Below are 27,801 nucleotides of genomic sequence, written 5' to 3' on the forward strand. Positions count from 1 at the left end.
ATATTATTCCATTTTTGTAGATTAAAAAACAACAACAGTTAGGTGATTTGCCTAAAAGGTCACAGCCAGTTTATAAGGGAACTATAATTTAAATAAGGTCTTCTAGTTCTGAATCCAGATCCAGATTGTTTAGTATGTCTAGGATTTTGAGATATGGAAAAATAAGGAAAGCATTAAAGGCTGGATGAATAGAAAACATACAGGAAAAAAGCACATACTGATAAAAGCAAATATAATACTTCAATGTGTACAAGCCATCAGTAGACTAAAAGGTATGTCAACTAAGTATCTTAGAAGAGATCATGCAAAACCTCTGAAGTTTAGTAATTCATAGCACACAAATCTTACCAAACTGAACATACTCATTTCTCCTAATTGTACTTACCTTTTCTACTCTTCAATTTTATGGGAAATAGCCGTCTGCCCTGTGTATAAATCAATAATCTTCCTAAAAGGCACAGTGAGTGAATGAAATAAATATATTGTAATTCTTGTCCTGAATAGAAGAAGGTTTTCTGTTTATTCCCTTAAAAAAGAAGCAAACAAATACATTTATTTTAATGTTACTATATTTTAGATAGTACCTATCTTCATTTCCTTCTGAATATTAAACAACATTGCAGTCTGTAATGAAGACTCTGTTGGTGTTGGGGGAAAAACAAAGAAGTTAATTATCTTTCCTAAGATCCTGTAACACCTAAATCTCTGGGGAAAAGCATTCATCACAAAATTTAAGCTCAGGGAAAAGCATTCATCACAAAACTAAGTATTCGTTCTAAAACAATGTAAGATTGTCAGAGGTATTTGTTATTAATAGGAACTTCAAAAATAAGGGAGGAAGTCAATAGAAAATATTACTGTTTAATTCTACCCATTAAAAGTCAATACTATAAAAGACTGTATTATTTATAACCATGTTAGCAAATGAAATTAGAATCTGTAAAATATATACACACCTAATATATACCATTCATCCATACATTCAAGATCTACTGAGAACCTGTTTTTTTTTTTTTTTTTATAAGTTTATTTATTTATGATAGCCACACAGAGAGAGAGAGGGGGGCAGAGACACAGGCAGAGAGAGAAGCAGGCTCCATGCACCGAGAGCCCGACGTGGGATTTGATCCCGGGTCTCCAGGATCGTGCCCTGGGCCAAAGGCAGGCGCTAAACCACTGCGCCACCCAGGGATCCCCGAACCTGTTTTATATAAGACCATGAACTATTTGTTGGTGTCAAAAACCAGTAAGAAGCATGAAACTGGGCTTCCAATTCAGAGTATGGCAATTAGTCTGGTATGACTAGAACTTGAGGAAGACAAGTGGCAAAGACAAGAGGGTAGAGGATAGCAGGGGCAGATCACAGAGGACTAAGCTGCAGAAGGAATATGGATTTTATTGTAGAGGTGACTGAAATGATATTAAAGGGTTGTAAGGACTAAAGTAATCAAATATGCATATGAAAAACTAACCTTGATGGTAGCATGGAAGAAGGTAAAGGCCTGAAATAAGACTAAAAAGATCACAAGCAGGGGAGCCCAGGTGGCTCAGGGGTTTAGCGCCACCTTCAGCCCAGGGTATGATCCTGGAGACCCCGGATCGACTGCATGGAGCCTGCTTCTCCCTCTGCCTGTGTCTCTGCCTCTCTCTCCTCTCTGTGTTTCTCGTGAATAAATAAATAAAATCTTTACAAAAAAAAAAAAAAAATCACGAGCAAAAGCACAGCAACAAGAATGGAGAAGAACAAAGAGATATTCAAGTGCCCATGGAGCACACTCAGTCAAATAGTCTAAGTATGATATGGGTCTATGGATCGGGAATACTGAAAAGTGGCAGACTTAAGAATTTCAGTCACCATACACATATATATAATTTTAAACCATGAAAGTAAATGGATTCCCCCAAGAGACAACAGGTAGACTAAGGTAAGAAAAAAAAGGTCACAACCGTTGTGAGTACATACATACATAGAAAAGAGCTTTTCCAACAAAAGGAGGATTCCTCATTCGAATGAGAGAATCCAAAAAAAGAATGGTACAATGAAGATGAGAGGAAAGATCAACAGAGACAAAGACTGTAATATTAGGACAAGAAAGAGGCGAAGTTGATAATGGGAAGATCATGGAGCACTAGAAAATGCCTCATTTCTGTTGTTGAATAGTGAATAAGTAGTAAAGAAATGGGGCCTGGGTGTATTTAGGATGCTTAGAAGAGTTTTCTCTGCAGGAAAGCAAAGAGGTAAAATACATGTGTACTGGTTCAGGTCTTTCTTTGAAAGATACACAAGGAGGTTGAGAGGATGCAGGAGAAGTACCAACAGAAAGGGAGACACAATAGCAAGTGAAGCCATGTCCTAGTTCTAAAATGGAAACAAAACCCAAAGAATGCCAGAGGTGAACAAAATCAAGAACAAAAATCAATCTGGAAGAGAATACCTCTTTAGTGCAGCCCAGAGAAAAGGGATATTGATCAATGCATAAAAACAAGCATCTGCGTGCTCAGAAGCAGGACATTTGGGGAATTCATATCTGTAAAGTTCCACTTTTCTTAGTACAGTAGGATGAAAGTTCTCCTCTTGAGAGAAAAGTGGGCCAGGGCAAAGCAAGGCCCTTGGTAAGACAGGTGAAAGCTTGCAACAGCTGTTGTGGACACTGAAGAAAGACTATCTAAGAGGATGTAACACAGCTGCTATTTTTAGAAAAGTAGTTATGAGCACTAATTGCCTTACACATGCTCCCTACTCAATTTCCCAAAGACCAGAGAGGATGAGAGACTGAATTGATCTAAAGAAAAGACACTGCAGGGATCCCTGGGTGGCACAGTGGTTTGGCGCCTGCCTTTGGCCCAGGGCGCGATCCTGGAGATTCAGGATCGAATCCCACATCGGGCTCCCGGTGCATGGAGCCTGCTTCTCCCTCTGCCTGTGTCTCTGCCTCTCTCTCTCTCACTGTGTGCCTATCATAAGTAAATAAAAAAAAAATAAAATAAAAAAATAAAAAAGACACTGCAGACAGGAAACTCTGAAATGAAAAAGAAAGAACAAGGATTTTTGAAAGAAATGGCAAAAAAGAAAAAAAGAAAAAAAGCATGAAGCACTCCAGGTCTTCACTAGACAGGGAAGAGAGCAAAGCCATGGTGCCCTAGTAGAAAGATAGGGAGGGAAAAAAAGCACTAGATATGACATTTTAATATCAAGAAGTTTTAAAAATCCATAATTTACAAAGGATATACAAACTTATCCTTATGTAAATTTAGCCTTTTCATCTTAAATAAATTCTGGCTTCTGTACATCCCCCTCTACTACAAAACACTAGTTTTGAAACCCACTAATTATTGGTCTTTGACTATTTTTCTTGCTTGAGTTAAAGAATTTACCTAAGGATAAAAAAATAAGATCTTCATATTCTCAGAGAACTTACTATTTGCTTAAAGTGACATAAGAGAATGATAAAAGATTAACAAAGTGTATAGACATTGGTATGCAGAAGAATCTTGACTATAAGAGAAGATTTACTGTAATTATTCCTTAGATTCAATAGAGTGACTAAGGCTAGATTATGAAACATCTAGGGTGTTTTAGCTCAGACAGGATAAGCAGATAGGAATCACAGGGTAGGGCATCCAGAAATAAAACAGTATTTTACAGAAATATTCCTCCTCCTAAAATGTATAAAGGACAATTTAATGACTAAATACACTAGAGGAAAGAATGAGCAATATATTATTGTAAAATAACAGACTAGGACATATACTCTAGCATAAATTGAAGAGCTACATATGTAGGGATCCATATGCTAATACATTAATTTCAAATGTACAGTTGTTATTAAAGTCATCATTGTGCTGTGTCTTTTAAATTTGTGAAAATATTTTAAGTTAGCAGAAGTGATCTAATTTACCATGCTGCTGACCGTTAAAAAATAAGTTACTAAGCTATTAGTAAAAGGTATCATATTTAAAAGTATGCAACAAAGAAAACAATACTTACCACAATGCTTTGAATGACTCAAAATCTCATTGACTTTCATGGCTTCACACAAGTCAAAGTACTGAAAACACTGCTGAACTGCTGTAGTTATCTAATAAAATAATAACTTATTAATTCTAAAAATTTACAGCCCCCAAGTTCAAGCAGTAAAAAAAAAAAAAAAAAAAAAAAAAAAATTACTCAAAGTTCTAAAATTATGCTGGAAAAATATTTTTAAAATATTTAAAATAATACCTTTCTAGACCACTGAAGCTCAGCTTCCTCAGTCTCATTTTAACTATGGCATCATTCTGGGAAACACCAAAAATACTTGTGGACCAACAATATTGCTATAATGTCCAGGTCAATGGATAAAAATAAATACATACTTCATACTTTATAGTGAAAGAAGCAAAAATTCCGTGACCACAACTTTAGGAACTCCCTTGCCAATATCCTCAGTTCCTTTTCCTTTGCCTTAGAGTCTTTTCTTCTTATCTAGCCAGCAAAATATAAACTAGATCAAGCCTTCATTTCCATCTCAGATACCAGAATGCTGAAAACTGATAAAAATCTCATAATGCAAAGAACAGTGACAATAGAAAATGATCTCCAACTGCTACTGTACCCAGTCATTCCCCTATGAGTCTCCATTCTACCTCCTTCTCCCATTCTTCCAAGCAGACTTCAAATCTTCTCCCCTTTCCTCTGCACTTACTTCCTGTATACGTCCTCTCATTCTAATTCTCAAAATAGAAGCCATCAGTGACAGAAGGATTGATAATTGTTAAGACTGGCAATAAAGAGGTTGTTGGTGACCCTGAAAATATCACTTTCAGGGGAGTCTGGGAATAAAATCAAACTGTAATGAAAAGAAATAGGAACTGAGAAAGTAGAGGCAGCTGGTATAACTTTCATTTTCAGGAAGGCTGGCTGTGGGGGAAAAAAATGGCAACAGCTGGTATAGGAATCTTAGAGACAACACTGAATTCTTTCTCAGGTTGGAAGGAGATGATCATGTTTAGATGTTATTGGAAAAAGATGAAGATTGTGTGGAGAAAAGACAGTTCATAGTTTATTTGAATGGCCTCAGTGTCATACCGAAAAAAGTTACTATGGCAGGCACATCATAACAAAGGCCTGCTTACAAGGTTGGACACTGACTACCAACTGGGAGCTTATTTCAAGGGGAAATTCCAAGAACTGATACGAAGGGCTCTGTGTACCTAAGTAATGTATACAAACAAGGTGGTTTATACTGAACGCCTGCTTTCCTTCTGGGAGTCTGAAATTCTGGTATGTGCTACGCAGAAGATACCTACATGATCAATCCCCAATTAAAAAAGGAGAAGGGACAGAGTCTTTAATGAGCTTCCCTGGAGGACATTCCACATAAGCTTCTTGGATACTTTTTTCTGTCAACTCTCCTCTTTCTCCCTGCAAATCATCAAATTTGAGGGGTGGTTTTCAGGATATCCTCCCATATCTATAGATCTTATCTAAATTAAACTTTAGAGATCCAGATCAATATGAAACTGCCTCTTGAAAATCTTGATCTCAAACTTCTAAGACCAAACCTACCAAATCTAAAGTTATTACCCTTCCCAACTTCTTCCTATTTTCCTCCTACTGTGTTACTTATCTCGATGAATTACATTAATCACTCAATTAAGTCCTCATACATCCCCCATTTAAAAAACCAAGTCTTCTACACCCTATATTCTAAAAATAAAGGTACTCCTGAGTCCATATATTTATCCCAATTCATGCTGTCACAGCCTAAATTAATGCTTCCATCACCTTTTGCTTGGATTACTTGAAATACTCTTCATATTTTTGCTTCAACACTTCTCCCCTATCTCCACCTAGCACCTTTAAGCCATTTTCTAAATTTTCCAAAGCCCAAATATGGCCACTAATCAGTGACTCACCGTATCTCTAGAATAAAAGCCTATCTCCTAAATTCGACATATTATATATGTGTTATTCCTCTTAGATACCCCCATCCACAGCCATACACATATGCACAAACACAGAGAAACAGATCAACCCATGTAAAAATCGGTCACCAAAAGCCAATTCAACACATGACCAAATATCCAATTCATCAAAAGTAAATTCACTCAAAATCTCACTAAACCAACACAGTTAAATCTGAAACATACTTGGAACTGACATTTACAACAAACTGAACATTTTTAGTTATAAAAGGAAAAGGACTGAATATTTCCCTTAAATAGGCCTATTTTTATTATAAGCAGGCCAACTGTCATAGTCCCAATTTAAAGTATCCAAGTAATTTTCAGAAAACACCATCCCATCTACTTAGTATTAGCATTCAGAGAACTGATTCTCAGGAAATTTCCTGTGTCGAGTCATAAAATATGTAGTTTCTAAACATGCTTTGTGTTTTACAATCGCTAAGCCTTTAAACATCCTATTCCACTCCCCTGACATATTTTTCTGCCACAACCTTAACCACACCACTTCTCTTTTCCAGGAGAACACCTGCTCATTAAGAATAAAAAAATTCCACACAATCCTCATTAAAGAGTGATTGTTTTATAAATAATAAAGGTCATAACCAGATTTAAATTTACTTAATAAATCGATGACAAATCTACATAACCACAATCACAGGTATCTGGAATAACAAGTTTAAAACCCTGTAAATCAATATATGTCAATGGATCTCAACAATATATTCCTGAAAGCCAACCACCAGTGTTAGCTCCGTGCTTCTGAAAATAAGCCAAGAATAGACACACTCCAGGAAATATATTTGTAAAAGCCAGTCAGCAAGAATCTCACCTGAGTTGCCATCCTTCCACAATTGATATGAACCCACTCTTGCCTCTGAATCCCCACCAGTTTCTGAGTTCTAAGCTTCCCTAAAACCCTGTAAGATTAAAAATCTGCTTTGGCTAACTTAAGCAATAAATTCAGCTTTATATGTTGTTTCACATATTCAACAGTGGTCTTAATCCTGGACAAGTCTAGTGCTTCCATAAAGATGACCCTGAAGACTCCCACTTAGTAGTATTCCATTGGATCCTCAAAGAAGAGCGTTCACTAGGCCTCCCTGAGTCCCAAACTCTGATGGTCCTTCAGATCTGCCACCATAAGTTGGTCTCAGTGATCTGAGCTTGGACCTGCTTCACTGATTATTCACTGCTAAATTAATTTTAGTATATTAAGATTTGTAATAAAATAAGTCTTTACAGAAAGTAGCCTTTTGTTTTGGAGGGGCACTATTTGGTAAGCATTTTTGCTATTAATCAGCTTATTCTTCTGTGTTTATTTTGCTTTTGTTATCTGTACAGTCTCAACTCCTGTTTTATTTTGGTTTATCTTGCATCTACTGAATATATAAAGGAGAGCTCCATAAATAGCATTAGGAAGCGCAGTCTAAGAAGTGTCTAATCTAGTCAATCAAATCCTAGTCAGCCCTGAGATTCTTGGCTATTAGCAACAAATTCACGTAAAAGCAACTAGTCAAACTGCCTTGCAACCCCTACAAAAATTCCACAAGGCTACTCCGATTAGTCAGTTCATGTCACTGATCCCTAGCTTCTGCATGGTCAAAACCTGAGACATCATTCAGAAGCTCATATTTTTGCCCAAAAGTATAGTGATACATTTGATATTTGTCATGAGTTTTTCTAAATCTAAGCTGCAACCTCTTCCTGATAGAAATTCTACTTCCTGGATGAATTTATTCTTACAATCCTAGTGCTTACACACACAGTTAATTGGTAAGCAAGATAACCAAAAATGACTTAGAACAATTACCATTATGGGGAACTTCTGACATAACAAAATAATGCTTAACAGAAGCTCTAAATTAAGAGACAAAAGAACAAAGAATAGTCAGCTTCTCTAAGTGAGAATTCAAAACATTATCTCAAGATGGTTTCTTTGAAAGACTATTTCACTTCCATTCAAACCTTCAGAAACCCATTTTCCTTGCACCCATCCCCAACCAGCTTTATCTTCACCACTCACTTCTATTCCTTCCTCCTCTCCTTTGCTTCTTAAATATTGCTACCTTTTATTTAGAAAAGGATAACAATCACAGGAAAAGGGACACACTCAGGAGAGGAAAAATCACATATGATATCCCCTTTAAACTGGGGCAGGAAGCAAAAGTATAATAGAAAAATTTAAACCACAGTCTAAAGAATCAAACTGAAGGTTAAAGAATGATTTTCCTCAACCCCAAGAAAACAGAAATTTGCTGTAAAATTCAGGATTTTATTTGATATTTATTCTCCTGCCCTATCAAACACATATCAACCAGTATATTTAATTGCTAACCCCTAAGATAGAGGAAAGGCAGGGGAGAAAACTTTAAAAATAGGGTATGTGAAAAACCAAGAGAGAATTTAAACTCTAGTTGTCAGTATTTTTTTAAATGACTTTGAGAAGGCAAGAAAAAGAGAAAATACACTACATAAAGCTATTTCAGAAACCATTCCCTTAAGGGTAGATTGGGCAAAGAATGAAGTTGTTAAAAATAAAAGGTTAAATATTTATGCTAATAGCCAAAATGCCTTTCAACTAGTTCATGACTTAATGATGCAATGGAAATAAAGCTCTCAACTTTCTCAGCTCTTAAAAACTGACAGCAGGAAAGTGCTATCAGAAAGTATGCAGGAGAAGCTATAGGAAATGCTTTAGCAGGTCATCCTGCCAAACACACTGCTATGATTAAAGTCCTTATGCAAGGAACAGTTACAAAGCAAAAGACAAATGCATGCAATGGTTTTAAAGTTTCCACTGTCCATGCACAAAATCTGATCTTCAATCTGAAAAGTGGGGGGAACAGAGTTTGTATCCATTTTCCTCAATCTTTCTTTTCAAAAGTTGGGCCAAGATTACTTTAAATTTATACATACACAAACACACATACACAAATCTTTTGATATTTTTAAGTTTAAGAAAGCTCTTTAAGAGAAAATGAGGTTTAAGTTGAAACCTCACGCAAGCCTGGCCCATTATGCACAGGAAATATCTGATCCAGTTGTAAAATATAAAAGTTGTTTATAAGAAAGTAACTGTTTTTCAAACTAAACACTGATTATGATATAATTATTAAAAATGTGTTCCTTATTTAAAAAGTTAATCTATCAGAAACATCTGCAATACTTCCACCTGGGCCCCTGTAATAGCAACAGTGAGTTATATGCATGACAAACCATGGGAGGGTGAGTCATCAGGATTTTTCCTCCTACTTTCTGTATTCTGACAAGATCAATCTATGTTCATATGGCCTAAATCTTCATTTCAAATAGGAATGGGAGAGAAATGAGATGTGGAAGGACTTCATGTCATAAAAATTTTAAACATTAGGTTTTTTAAAAATACATTTACTTGAGAGACAGAGAAAGAGAGAGGGAACACACGTGGACCCATGTAAGTAAAGGGAGGGGCAGAGGGAGAGAGAATCTCCAGCAGACTCCCCACTGAGTTTGGTGCCCAACTCAGGCTCCATCTCAGAATCTTACAACCCTGAGATCATGACCTGAGCTGAAACCAAGAATTAGTTGATTAACTGGCTGAGCCACCCAGGCACCCCAAATACTTACTACATCTACTAAGAAATTCCCACTCTATTCTTCAATATCCCTCTCTTCTCCTTCCTGAAACTCAATGCTCTCGATTCTCAAACACAAAAAAATATATTATTCTTCCATTTTATGTTCTACTGCACTCACTTAGAAGTTCGTTACTCTAGGAATATTTCCCTTCTCCTTTTAAACTCAAGATTCTAACTACATAAATCATATTTATCATTTCAAAGTCATATTAGATCTTTTAAAAATATTTTTAAAAATCTCACGTCGTTTGTCAATTGTTATTAGACAATTTCTTTTCAATTTCTTTCGATGCCTTTACACACTATTCTGCTAATAGCAATAAATGCAGAAAATTATGCTAATATATTTTACAGTATTAGTTTATATCGTGTATAACTTGAATTAATTTTTATAAATGCATTTATCATTCTGAGTTTTTCATACAACTTTCAGTCAAAAGCATGGGTATATTTTATAAAACCAACTCTCCTATAAACACCTGACCTGAATTCAGTTACAATACTTAAAATAGGGCCTATCTCAAACTAGCTTGTTAGCATCCTAATTTACTATGTAATTATGGATTTCCTAATTGTTATCCTGACTATAATTTAAATTTCTATTTTTATCCTTTTATGTCTCACAGAATGGAAGTTTTAAAAAATCACATAAAAAGGGGATTGTATCATCAACCAAGATAATCATCATTCAACTTTGCACATTCAACTTTTTACATCGTATTTTGTGATATTATTTCTCAACATAAGGACAGAAACAGACTTACCAGAGATTTATATTTCTTTTCTAGAAGTCTTAGTACTGCAGTTCTGCTATAATATGCATGCTAAAATTAGGAGAAAACGATATTTAATTTAATATTCAAGCCATCCCATTCAAAGTCTATTTTTCCTGCATCATTTCCAATAACATAAATTACCAAGTTTTAAATTATTGTAATCAGTACAAAACAGGTTTTTCTATGTACAATGGATTATGAGCATAGCAATCACAAGAATGCAAATGATACGAAAAAACTATGGATCATTTATTAACAGTAGAAAAATATTCTTTCCCTCAATTGCAACCAGTTTCTGTGCTAAGTTATTTTAAAACCATTATCAACAAACATATCTGAAGGAAAGATAAAAAAGTGGAGGCAGGGAGATCACAACCCTCACAATGAGGAGGACACTCTGCTGTCTACATATGCAGAAGTTTGCCCAGCATGAAATATTCTAATGGAACAGTATCTTAATCATTTTCTGTCAATCATATATTTTAAGTGATTCAAAGTGCCAAAAATAATTCCCTCCTTAGAGCTGAATATAGTAGGATTAAAACATGCTTTTTATGCACTGCACAAAGGGGAGATTATACATAAATATTACTAAATTATATTAGATATCACTTGTTTTCAATGTAGTTTCTTCATTTTATGTAACACAAATTATTAAACAGTATTAAACTTGGTAAAAACTATCAGAATTCTGGGAAATAGAGTTAATTAAATGGGGTAGCAGTTAACTGAGCGTTAATAAAAACCCCTTTGTGTTTTAACCCTTTTGTTTTAAAATGTTTTCAAAAATTAGTAATCCTTTTTTCAACTTTAAAAGAGAAATGTTGACCAACAATTCAACTTTTGACCATGTTCTAAAAAGAAATCCTCATAGGGCATGTCTTAGACCAATCACTATACTACATCCCTCAGGCCAAGTTCAGCTGTCACCTGACCTGGTATATAAAGTTATATGGTAATAGTTACATACATTCAGTTATATATTGTCTATGGATGCTTTTGGGTTACAACAGAATTGAGTAGGTACAAAGACAGTACAGGGCAGCCCCGGTGGTGCAGCGGTTTAGCACCACCTTCAGCCCGGGATGTGATCCTGGAGACCAGGGATCAAGTCCCATGTTGGGCTCCCTGAGTGGAGCCTTTTTCTCCCTCAGCCTGTGTCTCTGCCCCCCTCTCTCTCTGTCTCTATGAATAAATAAATAAATAATATTTTTAAAAATTTTTTTAAAAGAGACAGTACAGCCCATAAAACCAAAAATTTACCAGCTGGCAGAAAGTCGGCTAACCTCTGACTTAAAGGAGAATAGGATAATGTGATGAATTTTCATTAACACTCAGGAGTTGATTTTTTTTTTTAAGAATTTTCTATTGGTTAGTTTTCTGTTATCTGCTGCATACTCTTGAGAATCAAGTACTGACAATAAAAAATGTTAAGTGAAAAAACTATAAATAGGATTTGTTAAAGAGCAAAACCAATAAAAGTGTATATAATGTACCTACATAAACCAAAATCTTGATAGTTTTGCCTCTGTTGTAGAAATTTAATTTGTGCTTTTACATATTTTGCATGTTTTCTACAATAAAGGTACAATTTGATAACTAAAAATTAAGAAGAAAGTATCAGATGTAAGAAACAAAGGGTTCAAGTTAATTAAATTGAGCAAACACTTATCAAAGGTATACAATAGAGGTCAGTAAGGGCTAAGCCCTAGACCTAACTGTGTTTTGGTTAATTGGGCATTATTATACAGCTTAGATAACAAAAGGCAAAACAAAGATAAAAATAAAAATAAGCCATCAATGAGGTAATGTCCAAACTCTATCAAGCAATAAATACACATGTTGCTGCTTTGCGTGGCCAGTCATGGCCCCACCCTCCTCCCTTCTCCACAGCAACAAATACATAATGCCTGGCAGACCAGTTTAGAGGAACAAAGATGTGAGAATAATAAGCCAACAGTGCTGCAGCTACTATCACACAGACCACTCTTATTCCACAGCAGATGAGGGAGGTGACAGCCTAAGGGTCTCTCTTAACTCCTAAATTAGTTTCAGTTCCAGAACAGTAATGAGGTCCACTGGAAATCACCAGCATTTAGGCATTAAACATTTTCCAAACTGCAGGTTCAGGAGGAAGCAAATGGAAGGATATTTTCAGACAGACCTCCTAAGTCTGAGGAAAAAAATGAAAATTGAACTCATGTTCAACTGTACGTACCTTAAAAATTTGAAGCTTTTAAACTAAAAAAGACTAGATTTTGGGTAGGTCATTCAGCTTAATGGATTCAAATGAATTATCATTTAAAATCCCATTCTAACTCTGTCGCTTACGAGGTAAACAAAACTGACACATCAATAAATGGGGTACTAATACCATCTATCTCATAGACTGTCACAAGATTTAAAGGACTAACGTGTAGAAATGATTAGAACCCTTAGCACACAGTAAAAACTGGAATTTTAGCTATTTTTTGAAACAATACAGCAATGCACTGAAAAGTATGAAAACATTCCATTTTTCCTTACCATCCACTTTTTGAACCACACAGCCTTGGTATCAACCAATGCAAAAAAGTAAATCGGATCCAAATTCTTTTGTGAGACAAGATGGCTCTGGTCATGTTTAACTGATAATAAGGACAAGGTATTCTCCACAATTTCTTCCATATACCTTAAAGTTTGGGAACAAAACAGTTTTAGAAAAAAACAAATGCTATTACACATACAACAGCATCAGTGATATAATTTATATTTATAAAATAATAAAATAAAAATTTTTAGAAACAACTTTTTTTATGTTTCAAGCAAATGGTAGAAATGGGATTCACACCCATTTTTTTTCCTGCTTTTTAAAAAATTCATGTTCTTTCTACTTCACCACTAGCTCTACAAACTTAACTTTCTGTTTTAGACTTATAATTGCACGTACAACCTTATTAAAAAATTTTAGAACTGAAAGAAAAAGTTTAAAGAACACTTAAGGAACTTACTCAAACTAGCAAAGACCAATAATAAAAGAACTGGAGGCAAGACTACAACAACCTCATTTTGCTTTGTTGTGATAAATAAAGGGTATAAAATGATATTTGCATTGAGCCATTCATATAGCTAAGCACAAATATGAAAAGCTAAGTAAACTTAATTCCTTCCCCATCACACAAGTCAATTAAGACTGTCTTTATTCTTTTTCCTTGTGATGTACATAGGACAGCAACACCCCTATATTTCATATTTGCATAAATTAGGAAACTTACTTTTCTGGATGACGAATCCAGAAAGACGGAGCCTCTTTCTGATATTCATTTAGAAGACGAACCTGAAAAGCAGTGTGTAACAGGTCTCAAAAATCAGGATTCTTAAATATAGAACTATTTAAATTTTTTTAAAAAGCATATAGCAAGTGAATACCTTTTTAAGTAAGCAGATCACATTAGGATTACTTATATCTATACCAGTTGAAAGAGTAGGAATATGATTTTCTCTAGAAAGAAAGTATAACTTCAAATATTTAGCTGAAAAGAAAAATTAAAAATATTAATTATTTACAATATTTTCTGAGAAGTAGTTTCCTATCTGTTTTCTTAAGCACAAAAAAATTTAATAAACATACCTAAGCTTGTATAAATTTCCTTAGTCATATGTAATGGTGAAAGAGTAAATGTCTGTGCATAGAATTTTAAAATCCGGTCCTGCGGAAATGAAAAGATTTGCATCAGAGATTCTTACAAAGATAGAGATTAAAAAAAAATTTCACATAGTGAAAAACTTAGAAAATAAACAAAATAAACCATTCAGAAACATGAGGGGGGATGTACTTATAAATAAGAGAACAATCTTGTATTGAGCAATAAAAAGTAAAATTGACCAAAACCACATGGGCAGGGAAAGAGTGAGGTTTGATGAGTAAGCTACAATATGAAGATATGAAGAGAAAAGTAGGAGTCCTATATGGTTAAAAAAAAAACAGCCTGGGTGGCTCAGCCATTTAGCACTGCCTTCAGCCCAGGGCCTGATTCTGGGGACCCAGGATCAAGTCCCACATCCAGCTCCCTGCATGGAGCCTGCTTCTCCCTCTGCCTGTGTCTCTGCCCCTCTCTCTCTCTCTCTCTCTCTCTGTCGCTCATGAATGAATGAATGAATGAATGAATAAATAAATAAATAAAATCTTTAAAAAAAACAAAAACAAAAAAAAATATACTCCATTCCTTTCCAAATCCAGCATTCACTGTTTTTTTAAATTGCTTACAAGGGTAGTTTCAGTAATTTGACATTCAGGACTAATATTTTGCCTATTCCCAAGAAAAATATCATTTAACACATTTTCCAAATTTACATGATTAAAATCTAAAATAGAAACTATCACAAGGTAAATGAATTAAATGTTAATAGACGTAGCTAGAAAAATCGTTGGCCCTAGTAGATACTTACAAATGGTAGCTATCATTTTAATTATACCAACTCTAATATTGTGATGAAATTAATCCTAACAGTGAAATTTAACATCTCATTAAAGAAAAACCTAAGATTTCCTCAAGTGTTTTATTCTGGGCAAGACAGGGTGGGGGATGAGGGAGTGGTCGGGGGGAATTAATCTTCCCTATATCAAATGTTAGCATAATTTTCTTAGAAAAAATGGTTACACAAAAATAACTAAAAATTTCTAATAACCCAAAGGAATTCCTACTGAACACAGTATATTAAATATTTTGGAGGGATCCCTGGGTGGTGCAGCGGTTTGGCGCCTGCCTTTGGCCCAGGGCACGATCCTGGAGACCCGGGATCAAATCCCATGTCGGGCTCCCGGTGCATGGAGCCTGCTTCTCCCTCTGCCTATGTCTCTGCCTCTCTCTCTCTCTCTCTCTGTGACTATCATAAATAAAAATTAAAAAAAAAAAAACTAATTAAATATTTTGGAAAGTTAATTTTTATAGTTGCAGCAATTGGTATCTGTCACACTTTTCAAATACTATATGCTTCACTCAGTTACATGCAAGAGTCCTTCAGAGTAGGAAATGAAGAAACAGAATCAACCTCAAGAATTTGGATCATGCATAAATTCAAAATGAAAAGAATGCCATACTTTGTTTTCTACTCCAAAATGATTGGTTCTATTACCATTTCCCCTCTACAACAACTTCTTCCAATTTTATTAAGCATTGACAATACTCTTGCTGAATAATCTATAATGGCTCAACAAAGCCACTTATATTGACCTAATATTGACTTATATTAGAATATTTACTATTTATAAAGTTATTGCATAATTTTTTAAATAATGAAAGGAAACCTACCTGACCACTTATTCTGTCTTTGTTAAGAAAAAAATAAAGAGAAATTTACAGTTGTGTTCCCTTTTAGAAAGCCTTGAAATGTTAAAAGTAATCCTGAAATATCTTTTTCCCTTCTGAAGTTCTTGGATTATTGAGTTTTTACAGAGGTCTGCATAATCTTCTGGTGTAAGGTTGAAGTGCATACCAGGTATTAGGTAATTGAACACATTTTCCTCCCTTATAAAAGCAATAAACCACTTGTTTCCAAACCACTTCTGTTTACCAGTATAATTATATCTTCATTGATGGAAGAATGTCATTTTTAACAATAAATGTATTTAATTTTTTTAATGTATTAATATTTTTTTCTACTAGAATGTAAGTTCTACAAAGGCAAAGACTTCTGTCTTGCTCAGTTTGTTTCCAAAATCTAAACTAGAATGCTACACATTGTTAGTAATCAATACATATTTGCTGAACAGATAGCAAAATTTAACTGTAGTATTAATATCTTAAGTTCTGTACAAAACACTGTAACAATTTTACTGCCAAATTTTTCTTCATTGACACATCAATAAAGAAAAAGACACTCTAAACCTAGATTTTCATTTAAATATGAATATAGGATATAATAGGATTTTTTAAAACTATTTTTAATTTATGGATTTTTAATTCACATCAGTGATATTGCCAATATCAGTGATCAATATACTTTTTAATATAATCTTACTCATGTAATAGTATTCCAGAGAAGTTATAGGAGAATCATTTTTTACAATCATTTCTCTACTTACTTCGTAATTTTTGGAATTTTCTACATTTGCTTCATGATTCATCCCAATTATCTTCTAAACTTAACTTTAGTTTTCTTCTCTTTTTAAGCAATTAAACAATCTCTAAATAAATACTTAAATGCATATAAAGAAAATGCTGGGCAGCGGTTTAGCGCTGCCTGCAGCCCAGGGCGTGATCCTGGAGACCCGGGATCGAGTCCCCACATCGGGCTCCCTGCATGGTGCCTGCTTCTCCCTCTGCCTGTGTCTCTGCCTCTCTCTCTAGCTGTGTCTCTATGAATAAATAAATTTAAAAAAAAAAAAAACTTTAAGAAAATGCTTATGATTCAGTTAGAATAAATTCTAATCATTTTAAGTTCAAATTTTCATATATCATGAATTCTTCTAAAATGCTTTAAATAGTCTTTTAAAATATTTTTCAATTCAAAAACAAGACACAAATACTTGGATATCCCTTTACAAGATAAAACAAGGTACAATGTAACAGTCTACTCTTATTTGGCAGTGAAGTGTGACACTGGGAATCTAACCATGAAATAACAAGTTAATACCTTTAAAGAAAATCTTCACAAGTCAAAAGCTAGGATTGAAATTCCACGAATATTAGAGCTACTATTAAAGAAAATCATTCAGTTTCTTATAGAATGGTGGGAAAAAATTTTTTTTAAAAATATCTATTTCTTTAAGCATTTTCCTTACACTAAACACAGGATCAGGATCTGAAAGAGACATTGTCAATTTTTCACAGAGTGTAGTCCAATTTTCACAGTTCAAAACATCAGATGGCGGAGCTGAACATAAGGTTTGCAAGGCTTCATATCTCACCTATAATTTAAAAAATGTTTATTAATACTCAGCCACTAGAATATCAAAAATACCCCAAATATTAAACAATGAAAACAGTCTAGATGATTGCTCTAAAGAGCAAACTGACAAAAATCAGAAGTCCTTTTATAAAACAATTTTTGAGAACTCATTTTTTTAAACTAAATGTTATCCAGAAAAAAATACGTTGTTATTTTACATAAAGCAAAAACTAAAACCTCACTGTTGGAGATTCTAGATCACATGTCTAAGTGAAAGAGGAAGGAGGATGGTGGCCAAATCCAAATCACCGGGCAAAGTTTTCCAATGGCTTTGTCCCACACATCTTTCCTATTTAAGCAAGCACCTATAGGTGGTCCTATAGTTTGAGAGCCTTAATTTTTAAAATAGCCTGGTGAAGGATTCCCATTCCAGAATATAGGAACAATTCTAACAAAATAATTAATTTGGACTACTTTTTGATGTTACACCATATTTTCTGACCTAATCACGGAAGTAGAAAAAGTTAACAGTGCGATGAAAAATTGAATGTCTTTATTTTCACAGAAAGCTTACTTCTTAATCATTCTTTGCAAGATCGAATCAGAATTCACTTAAAATAGTATGACCCAAAGACAGTGAAAAATAGCTCTATTCCAATCATGAATGCAACAAGGCTTCTCCCCCACCACTCTCTGACTAGTGAGTAATAACACTGATTCCAACCTGTTTCTCAAAATCTGGTTGTTTCTCCAGTTGAAATAACTGAAACCTAGTGGTTTAAAAAGGGCAAGAGGTGGGGGACAGGAGAGGAGAGGAGACACAGGAGAATATAAGACCTTAGGAAATGAGACCTTCTAAATCAGGGTATCAAGTTTCAGGTGAAAAAGAATACACATGCACTTGAAAGTGTCTATATATTCATATGAAAGAACTTCTAAATATAACTATATTTGTGATAGGGACTGGGGGACTATGGAGAGATTTCAGAAACATTAAGTAATTTCTCCTTCTCAGTTAATTTTTAAGACAAATCCCATTAAGAATTTAGGTTTCTGGGACGCCTGTGTGGCTCAGTGCTTGAGCACCTGCCTTTGGCCCAGAGCATGATCCTGGAGTCCCAGGATCGAGTCCCACATCAGGCTCCCTGCATGGAGCCTGCTTCTCCCTCTGCTTTTGTCTCTGCCTCTCTCTCTGTCTCTCATGAATAAATGAATAAATAAATAAAATCTTAACAAAAAAAAAAAAAAAGAATGTAGGTTTCTGAGCAAGTATAGATTTCCAAGTCATCCACCTAAACTGAAGACAGTAAGATTGTCATCATATAAAAGTCAAGTCCCATTTCTAATATCTTTTGAAATATTTACTAAGAACCTAGAAAATAAATCAGAATGTGAAATGCTAAAAGTTATTCTTTGATAAAAACAAACCTGTGGGAGTGAATCATAACTATTCATTTAGTTTAAAATGAAAAGTCAAAAATCATTTCAAAAACTGAAACTAATTGGCAAAATAGGCACAAAGTCTTAGGTACTTAAAATCCTATTTTCTATTTCAGACTCACTTAATGAAATAAGAACTTGATAATCAGTAATTTACATAATCTTAAAATATAAACGGGCATGATTCAATAGAAGTGCTTCTTTAAAATCTTTTTCTAATAAACAAACACACATGTCGAAGTTGCTCACATTTTCCAGAAGCAGAAAGAACATTAAATGAAGATCGTATTTCTTCAAGGAAATCACTAAAGCAACAGTGAAAGAACAGTATGGGGGACAACTGTTTATAACTTTATCCCTTCAGAGGCACCTGGGTGGCTCAGTGGTTGAGCGTCTGCCTTTGGCTCAGGTCGTGATCCCGGGGTCCTGGGATCGAGTCCTGCATCAGTCTCCTGCTGGGACCCTGCTTCTCCCTCTGCCTAGGTCTCTGTCTCTCTCTCTTGTCTTTCATGAATAAATAAATAAAATCTTAAAAAAAAAAAAAAAGGGATCCCTGGGTGGCGCAGCGGTCTGGCGCCTGCCTTTGGCCCAGGGCGCGATCCTAGAGACCCGGGATCGAATCCCACGTCGGGCTCCCGGTGCATGGAGCCTGCTTCTCCCTCTGTCTATGTCTCTGCCTCTCTTTCTCTCTCTGTGTGACTATCATAAATAAATAAAAATTTTTAAAAAAATAAATAAATAAAAATTAAAAAAAAAACTTTATCCCTTCAAAACTGAAACTAGACATAAAAATTTTCTCCTACAAACCAGGAGAATGCTCTGACAGAATGCTCTGACAGCCTCCCTTACTCTGTGACCTTTCAAGACTGGAAAGTCTAGCAGGGATGCCAGTCTAGGAGCACCACGATAATAAAGGCCGATCTTCAAGAGAAACAGTCAGCTGCTACTGATGAGAACCTAATATATTATAAATATATGCACGTGACTGAACTTGACAGCTATCCTCTAAACTTACCTCTTTAGGTTGCCCGGGATCCAACTGGTCTAAAATCAATTGTAATTTTCCTTGACAAAATTTGTAACTCTGTAACACAATTGACAGAACATTCATTTAGAAGACTTTTTTAGAAGTACTGCTATAAATTATTTTTTAATATAATTCCAAGCGCAAAATGCATTCGGAGCAAGAAAAGGGAGCAATCTATTCTGATTTGGCAGAAAACTTAGAATTTGTTTCCCAAGGCATTTATATGGGAGCTGAATGTCTCAGGAGAACAGCATACTTCATGTATATGAAAATGATTATTATTTGCTGAGCAACTGCAATGTGTAGTACACTGTAAGATTCAAAAGATGTAAAGCCAAGATGTTTTATACCCAGAAATGTGAGCTGAAACAGTAAGATAAAACAAGAAAGCACTAATGGTACCCTAGTTAGGCATGGCTATGATGCTGCTTGAACATTTGTGTCCCTTTTTCTTTTCTGTACTTTTCCTTAGTCTTTCTCCATGCCTCCTTTTTGGTGAAAAACTCTCGAGATGAAAGCTTCCATCTAGAAAAAAGTTTATAGCACACCATAAGCTACTTTGGAAAAGGAAAGGGTCTTTTTCTTGCTAAAGGCAATTTAAATATGACTAATATCTAAAATAATCATCTAAAAATAAAACTTCCATTAAAATAATAGCTGTCATTTATTCCTTTTATGTAACAACCCCTATATGATCTTTATTCACAAGGGCTGAAATATGGAAATATGAAAACTGAGGTTAAATAACTGCTCCAAGTCACCCAGCTATCAGAACTAAGATTCCCATCCACATCTTTATTACCTATACTCTTTCCTGAGGTGTTCTCATCTAGTTCTTTAAGTACATCATGATGACTCAAATCTCCATCAGCCACTTCATCTCCAAAGTTATATATAATTATCCTTTCAACATTTCCATTTGGATGTCTAGTAGGCATCTCAAACTTAATATGTCCAAGACAGAATTCTTGATTTTATTCCAAACCTGCTCCTCCCTCAAACTTCCTCATCCTTCTAAATGACACTACTCCACATCCAGATTGTTTACTTAGATCAAAAATAGGAGTCAATCTTGGTTTTTACTTTCCCTTATGTCCTATACCCAACATCAGTAAGTCACATATGAGAATCCTCAAGTTCCACATATTTTAACTCCAACTACCCCATACTTCACTGCTGAAACCTTAAACCAAGGCACCATTGCTAGACAAGCTTTTTCTCCCCCCTTCAGCCTGGCCCTTTTGCCTCTCTTATAAACTTGATTTCTTCTGATCCTTCTGCTGCTATCATGACATTTACCAGATCTTATCTAGGTCTAAAATGTCTTGCCATCCAACTTACTAAAAAATAAGCATAATGTCAAGGACATGAATCTTAATTGGATAGATAAAGTTTCAATCCCCGAGTCAATCTTAACTAGTTATGTGGCCCTGGAGTCTTTAACCTCATCCTCAGTTTTCACATCTACCTCCCAGTGTCACTGGGAAGGATTAAATGGGTAAGAATTAAATGGGGAAAATTACAAAGCCTTTTGCTTTGTTGTTATAAAATCTTTAAGTTTGAAGTAAATTTCCTGTTTCTCAGGAAATTTTTTATGAGAAAATATAAAATAACTGACTCTACCTACCAACTAGCTACTCAAAATCAAGCAATTTAAAGATGTAATTCATTGATTTCTATAGATTCCATTCTAATCCAGCCTCTTTTCCAATACTGAGGCATACTCTATAACAACTCTGATAAATGGGGAGCCAGACATTGTTTGAACATTCTCAACTACAGCAAGTTCATATTTGGTGAAGCAACTAATATGATGTCAAAGCACCCGTCAAAAAAACTTGAAGGGATGAGCACTGGGTGTTATTCTATATGTTGGCAAATTGAACACCAATAAAAAATAAATTTATTTAGGGATCCCCGGGTGGCGCAGCGGTTTGGCGCCTGCCTTTGGCCCAGGGCGCGATCCTGGAGACCCGGGATCGAATCCCACATCAGGCTCCCGGTGCATGGAGCCTGCGTCTCCCTCTGCCTATGTCTCTGCCTCTCTCTCTTTCTCTCTCTGTGACTATCATAAATAAATTTAAAAAAATTAAAAAAAAATTTATTTAAAAAAAAAAAGAATCGGATGCTAAAAAAAAAAAAAAATTGAATGCTAAAAAAAAAAAAAAAAAAAAGAATCGGATGCTTAACTGACTGAGCCACCCAGGTACCCCAGTAAATTGCTATCCTTAATGTGAGTTTTATATGTACTGTTGCTGTTTAGGTTGTTTTGCATTGAACACATTTGGATTTCTAAGTACCATGAGATGATTAAAATGATCTGCCCCCGCAAAAAAAAAAAAAAAGTATTACATAACTTTTAACAACATTCATTTACTTAAACATTCACTGTGACAAAAGCCTTTGTTTTCTAATCTCGTGTGCAATACTCTAGGCAAGCAACTCTTACTCTCTAAAAATGGTTTTACCTTTTATTTCACAAAAATGATTAAGGCTAATCAACATGATGATCCTTCAACTTACCTCCTCTTCCCTCCCCTCCAATATTATCCTGGTAAACTCTTAATCAAATTCAAAGATCTTTTCTTAGTCTTCAGGACTGACTTCTCTCTATCCTTCATTACAGCTAGTTAACCATCACTTCCACCTTGAAATTCATCCCCGTCTTAAGTTCCTACCCAGTGCACTGTGGTTTGGTACCTTCTTTTCTGATCCATCCTTTAGTCTCTCCTGGCCCTCTGAAAATGTATTTCCTAAGGTCTCACCTATTTTGGTGGTCCTAACCTTTCTACCAAGTGAATCCTGCATTTGAAACCACTTGTTACACCACTGGAATACCTTACTGGTATCTGATATTCAAAATCTTTAAAAAAAAAAAAAAAAAAAAGGACCTCCCCATATTCTTCTCCACGCCTAACCTTCCTCCCTAATCCCAAGCATGGCTTATGACACCATGGTCTTCCTACCACCTCAGCTTGAAACCACTGCTAGACTTCTGACCCTATTCCACTCTGCTCTACTCACCCCAAAACACTTCAATACTCAAGTTTAATGTCATACCTCTGTAATAATTCTCACATTAGTCTCTTTTTATTCCTACAAAGCCTCCTTGTTCAGGCTTTCTTCTTACTTCAACTATTAAAATAGCCTTCTAAGTTCTCTCCCTACGACTGCTTTCTCACGTGCTCCTGCCCTCTGTACACAATTATCAGTTAAAACTCCTCAACACACTTTTTCTGTTCAGAAACCTAAAATGATTGCTCTTTTCTTGCAAAACAATCCAATTTAGCTTTTAAATGCATTAATTTATTTCTCATATATTTATTTGGCATCATACTGTCTTTCAGATACCTATTATGTAATTAATGTACCAGGCACTAAAATTTTATAGCTAGGAACAATAACTAAGGTCTAATCTCTGCCCCATAATTTGGCCTTAACCTACCCTTCCAATTTACTCCCCACCAACTCTTTGTTCTAACCCTTCACATAAACAAACTATTCAGGTTACCCAATAGGCCACATTCCTCGCTGCTTTATTCCTTGTTTGAAATACTTTCCTCTATAGCTCTTTGATATTCTTAGTTATAAAGACTCTTCTTTAGATTTCCCAGGATGCATTATTTCTACCTTACAACTCTGTTATTTATGTACATAACATCTTCACAATCTCAAGTAAGCTCCTTGAAGAATGTATACCTGATTAATCTTTTCACTTTGGCAGTGCTTATCATAAACTATTACACATAGTATATACCCAGTACATATATGTTAGGTAAATAGACAACCAAAGAGTTGAAATTCCTCAAATTCATATTTGCCTGTTCTCCCAGATTAAAATGCATATTAGAAAAGCATAGCCTGGGGGTGTCCAAATCTTGGGTTAGGCTCAGTTTATGATCTCAGGGTTGTGACACTGAGCCGCAGTCGGCTGGGCTCCCTCTCCATCTGCCCCTCCCACTTGTGTTCATGTGCTCTTTCTCTCTAAAATAAATAAATTAATTTTTTTAAAAAAGCATAGTTTTTAATAGGTATCTGATTGGAGTAGCCTCATTAATCTACTACCCTTTAATTATTTATCATTTAATTATTAATTATATTCAGTATCTTCTTAAACATAGTATATACTATCTTTAAAAATGTTATTCAAGCAATGAAAATTTTTTGTTACAGTAGACATCAGAATGAACCTAATGCCTTCCCCAAAGGCTACCTATTTTTTTTAAGGTCTTTTTGTGTGTTACTGTGCATCAGTGGACTGACATAAATTTCCATAGCAACCAACTAATAACTTCTTTAATTGGAAAAAGTAGATAGTGTTTTCCGTGTAATACATATTTGTTACGATTTTTCAACTGTTCTAGATATTTCTTAGATTGAAAATTCCTGAGGGGAGTAGTATCTGCCAACTTTATTTGTAAAGTAACACAAGACAAATCTGCTGGTGATATCAATATAGGTAGATACTTCTAAAGGAAGTTTTTAAAACATATTTACTTATGTTAAAGGATAAGTTAAGCAAATAATTTCTGAGCACATTCCAAGGAGAAATACCAAGAAATAGAATTGAGTGAAAATCTAAAATGTTTTCGGTCTGAATACTTGGACTTTTTAAAACAAGGAACAATGCTCCATTTTTTTCCTCTTATTGTTCAATTTCAATGTAAATGGATGGTTCATCAAATAAATAAAGTATAATCCTGTAAGTACCCAGAGTCCTACAGTATGTTTTTCCAGGCCTTCTTTGATCTGAAGCAGTTCCATAAACCTACTGAATAAAACTAAACTAAAATCTCTGTAACCCAGCTTCTTCTAAAGAGTATATCCAACAGGAAATATTAAGGTCCACAAGGTGAAAGAAACTCAGTCTTTCCCATTTCCTCCCCATCACATCAAAAAATAAACCTCAATCGCTCTCAGCCTTTTGGCTAAGATCAAGGGTAGAAAATAAACCTGACTTGTAAAATTCTAAACTTAGCACAATCTCTCCTGAGCAAAGCAAATTTTAAGTTCTGCTTTAACAACTTCCAAACATATTTCCTTCAAAAGTGCAGTCTCAACTATGATCAGTATGTGTGACTTTTTCACATTTCACCCAAACTCCCCAAATCCCTTTTTGGTATTTGGCATCTGTTACAGCTATGTCCTCACGTAAGCATTAATTAGATGAAATGTTTCATTAGAAATATCAGGTAGGATTCACACAAAGGTCAGAGAGACTCCACTTGGCCTGGAAGTTTCTGTGGGGAAGTTGATGGTACATGCATTTAAGGCTCTAGTCTAACTAGTCTCTTTTGTCTTCTACTGGGACTAATCAAACCAGTGGCCTTTCTGCTAGCTCTGCTCTAGCCAAATGACAAGGATTCTAATAACCTGGAAAGAAAAAATGTAAAACCTCAAATCTTTGATATTACAAAGAAGCTTAATGTTTTAAAACTAACAATTCACAGTGACTTTCATCTTAGAAGATAAGGAAAATGTTTTATTTCCATATTTCATCTGTAATATAAACTTTGATTAATAAAAATCAATCAGGAATAAGATGCTTTGTTTAAAGCTTAAGCAGATGTTTCAAGCATTATTAAAAAAATCAATTAGTTTATTTTCATACCTCATTAAGATTGGTCTCAGATATAATGTAATCACTAAACATATGATTCTAGATATTATTTCATGTACTCAATTTTTAAGATTAGGTAATTTTATTATTTTTCTTCTGAATCTTAAAACTGGAAAGCAGAAAAAATCTGGCTAACAAAGAATGTATTGAAGTTACTGATTATTAAATGCCATTTCAAGACATAAATTAAAATGAAACAACACACCTGATTGAATGATGAATCACTATCAGAGCAATTATCTGTGCAGTAACTGTTGTTGCTTTTCTCCTTCTGAATTTTTTTTTGCCTCTCTTGATTTCGTATCTCATCTTCTTCAAACTTGTTAATCATAGATTCCACCACTACCATCATGATATTCTTCAGGGAATGCATCATTTCTTTGTATCTTTAAATTCAAAGCAGTCTTGGTAAGAATAAGAATATTAGCACAAATTAAAACACTCAGCTAAATTGAACTACCTTATTTTTTTTCTGTAAAGTTCCTTTAAGAGCACAATTCCAAAGAGAAAAAAATATGTCAGTTTTGGGCTTTCTTTTTAATTTTTCATGAGAGACACAGAGAGAAAGGCAGAGACATAAGCAGAGGGAGAGGCAAGCTCCCTGCTCAGGAAGGCAAGTGCTCAACCACTGAGCCACCCAGCTGTTCCTATGTCAGGTTTTCTTAAAAAACAATGGCACAATGGAATTCACACAACAGGAATAAATATTAATTAGGATTCTAAAATGTGTGTGATTTCCCAGGCTTCTTCATCTGATTACATGAACCAAAGTAGTAAAATTAACACAGTATAAAGCAAGATGTTCCAACGGCATGGACACCAGTACTCAGCAACAGCCAACTGCTAATATCATATTTAACCAGAATAGTCTGTCTGGCAAGTCCTTTAGTCCTTGCTTTATTTCTACTTCCTTCTCTATTCTCCTCCCTTCCTCGGTTCCTTTCCTTCATTTCTCCTCTGCCTATATTTGATCTCTATAGGCACCTATAGCCACCACTAAGACCTAAATAAGAGTTAAGCTATCAGTGGGCCCTTTACAAGAGACGCTAAAGAACCCATTGTCAGAGATGTTAAGAAGGGATTCTTGAAATTGGTAAGAATTTGAACCAGACAGCTTCTAAATCCCTTTTACTTCCATGGATCTAAATCTTAGAAAGAGAGGTGCCTGGGTGACTCAGTTGGTTACACATCCAACTCTTGATTTTGGCTCAGGTCATAATCTCCAGGTCCTGAGATCAAACCCTTCGAGCCTGCTTAAGATTCTCTCTCTTTCCCTTCACTCCTCTCCAATTCACCTATGTGTGTGTATGTGAGCATACTCGCTCTGTCTAAAATAAATAAAATCTTAAAAAATAATAAATAAAAGTAATAAATAAAAGTCTCAAAAAGAACTTATAAAGTTCTCCACTTATTAAGTGCAAACTCTCAAGCATCCATATTAACCTTAGAAATAGAATTTTAGAGCTAAATGAAACTATAAAAAAAAAAATCTAATGTACTCTTTTGTTTTACAAATAAGGACTAGGTGACCTGGACCATTGAAATGTCTATATTTAAATAAACATAATAGAATAAAGTATTAAATTTGGAATCAGAAAAGTTGTATTAAAATCCTGACTACTGGGCAGCCCAGGTGGCTCAGCAGTTTAGTGCCGCCTTCAGCCCAGGGTGTGATCCTGGAGTCCCAGGATTGAGTCCCACATCAGGCTCCCTGCATGGAGCCTGCTTCTGCCTCTGCCTGTGTCTCTGCCTCTCTCTCTCTTACTGTGTCTCTCATAAATTAAAAAAAAAAAAAAATCCTGACTACCTACCAGCTTTGTCACCATAAATAAGTTTAATTTTCCTCAATTATAAAATGAGATAAAAAAAATATATAATCTAGCTAACCTATTTCACATAGCCACAGCAAGAGTAGGTATCTGAAAGTTCTTTGTAAATATAAAGCATAATACATATATTTATTATCATGTTGTAATAAAAATACATCAGGAAAATAAGCACAGAAAATTCCCTTTCTTTATATTTTGGTAAATGGGTCATTTTAACTCCATAAATAAAAGGAAGGATAGGTAAGTTACTATCATAAAAACAACAAAACCATGCTTGAGGATTTAGGTAGAAATAGGAGACTGAGATTTTAAAGTTTAAAGGCATTTTAAAATATATTTTAAATTATATGTTATACATTATATATTATTAAATATATATAATTCTATATGACTTAAAATATATTCTCATATATTTAATGATTTAGCAATATATAATTTGTGCAATATATATCTAGAAGCAAGTTTAATACATAATTTATGTATGTATTTTTAAAGCACCAGAAATTGTGAGAAAACACTAAATATTACAAGAAGATGGTAATAGTTAGAATCAATACAGGAGGAAAACACATACAGAAGAGAACTTCTATAGAAGTGAGAAAAAGTCCAGGGAGGATCCAAGTTTAAGGTAAGAGGATATAAAGAGCAAGAAGGAACCCTAGGTCACTCATCA

At 34.7% G+C, this 27,801-nt stretch overlaps 1 protein-coding gene across 7 annotated transcripts in view; it reads right to left on the reverse strand.

The window, feature by feature from the left end:
• Nucleotides 1-27,801, reverse strand: part of TBC1D32 (TBC1 domain family member 32) — a 211,104-nt gene that overhangs the window by 165,346 nt on the left and 17,957 nt on the right. For 5 of the 7 annotated variants that reach the window (XR_013381762.1, XR_013381757.1, XM_077901391.1 and 2 more), the window contains exons 4-13: nt 25,505-25,685; nt 19,668-19,736; nt 17,106-17,231; nt 13,953-14,031; nt 13,751-13,854; nt 13,597-13,658; nt 12,869-13,013; nt 10,331-10,390; nt 3,989-4,079; nt 386-526 (exon numbers count right to left, since the gene is read on the reverse strand). Coding sequence is in view for 5 of the 7 variants with exons in the window: in XM_077901391.1 (XP_077757517.1) it covers nt 386-526; nt 3,989-4,079; nt 10,331-10,390; nt 12,869-13,013; nt 13,597-13,658; nt 13,751-13,854; nt 13,953-14,031; nt 17,106-17,231; nt 19,668-19,736; nt 25,505-25,685 (1,058 nt within the window). In the remaining 2 variants the exon portion in view is untranslated. Of the gene's footprint in view, nt 1-385; nt 527-3,988; nt 4,080-10,330; nt 10,391-12,868; nt 13,014-13,596; nt 13,659-13,750; nt 13,855-13,952; nt 14,032-17,105; nt 17,232-19,667; nt 19,737-20,081; nt 20,151-25,504; nt 25,686-27,801 lie in introns of those variants that run through there. The other 2 variants (XM_077901406.1, XM_077901385.1) reach the window with 2 other exon arrangements.

Source organism: Canis aureus, chromosome 1 (genome assembly GCF_053574225.1).
Source record: "Canis aureus isolate CA01 chromosome 1, VMU_Caureus_v.1.0, whole genome shotgun sequence".
Classification (NCBI taxonomy): domain Eukaryota; kingdom Metazoa; phylum Chordata; class Mammalia; order Carnivora; family Canidae; genus Canis; species Canis aureus.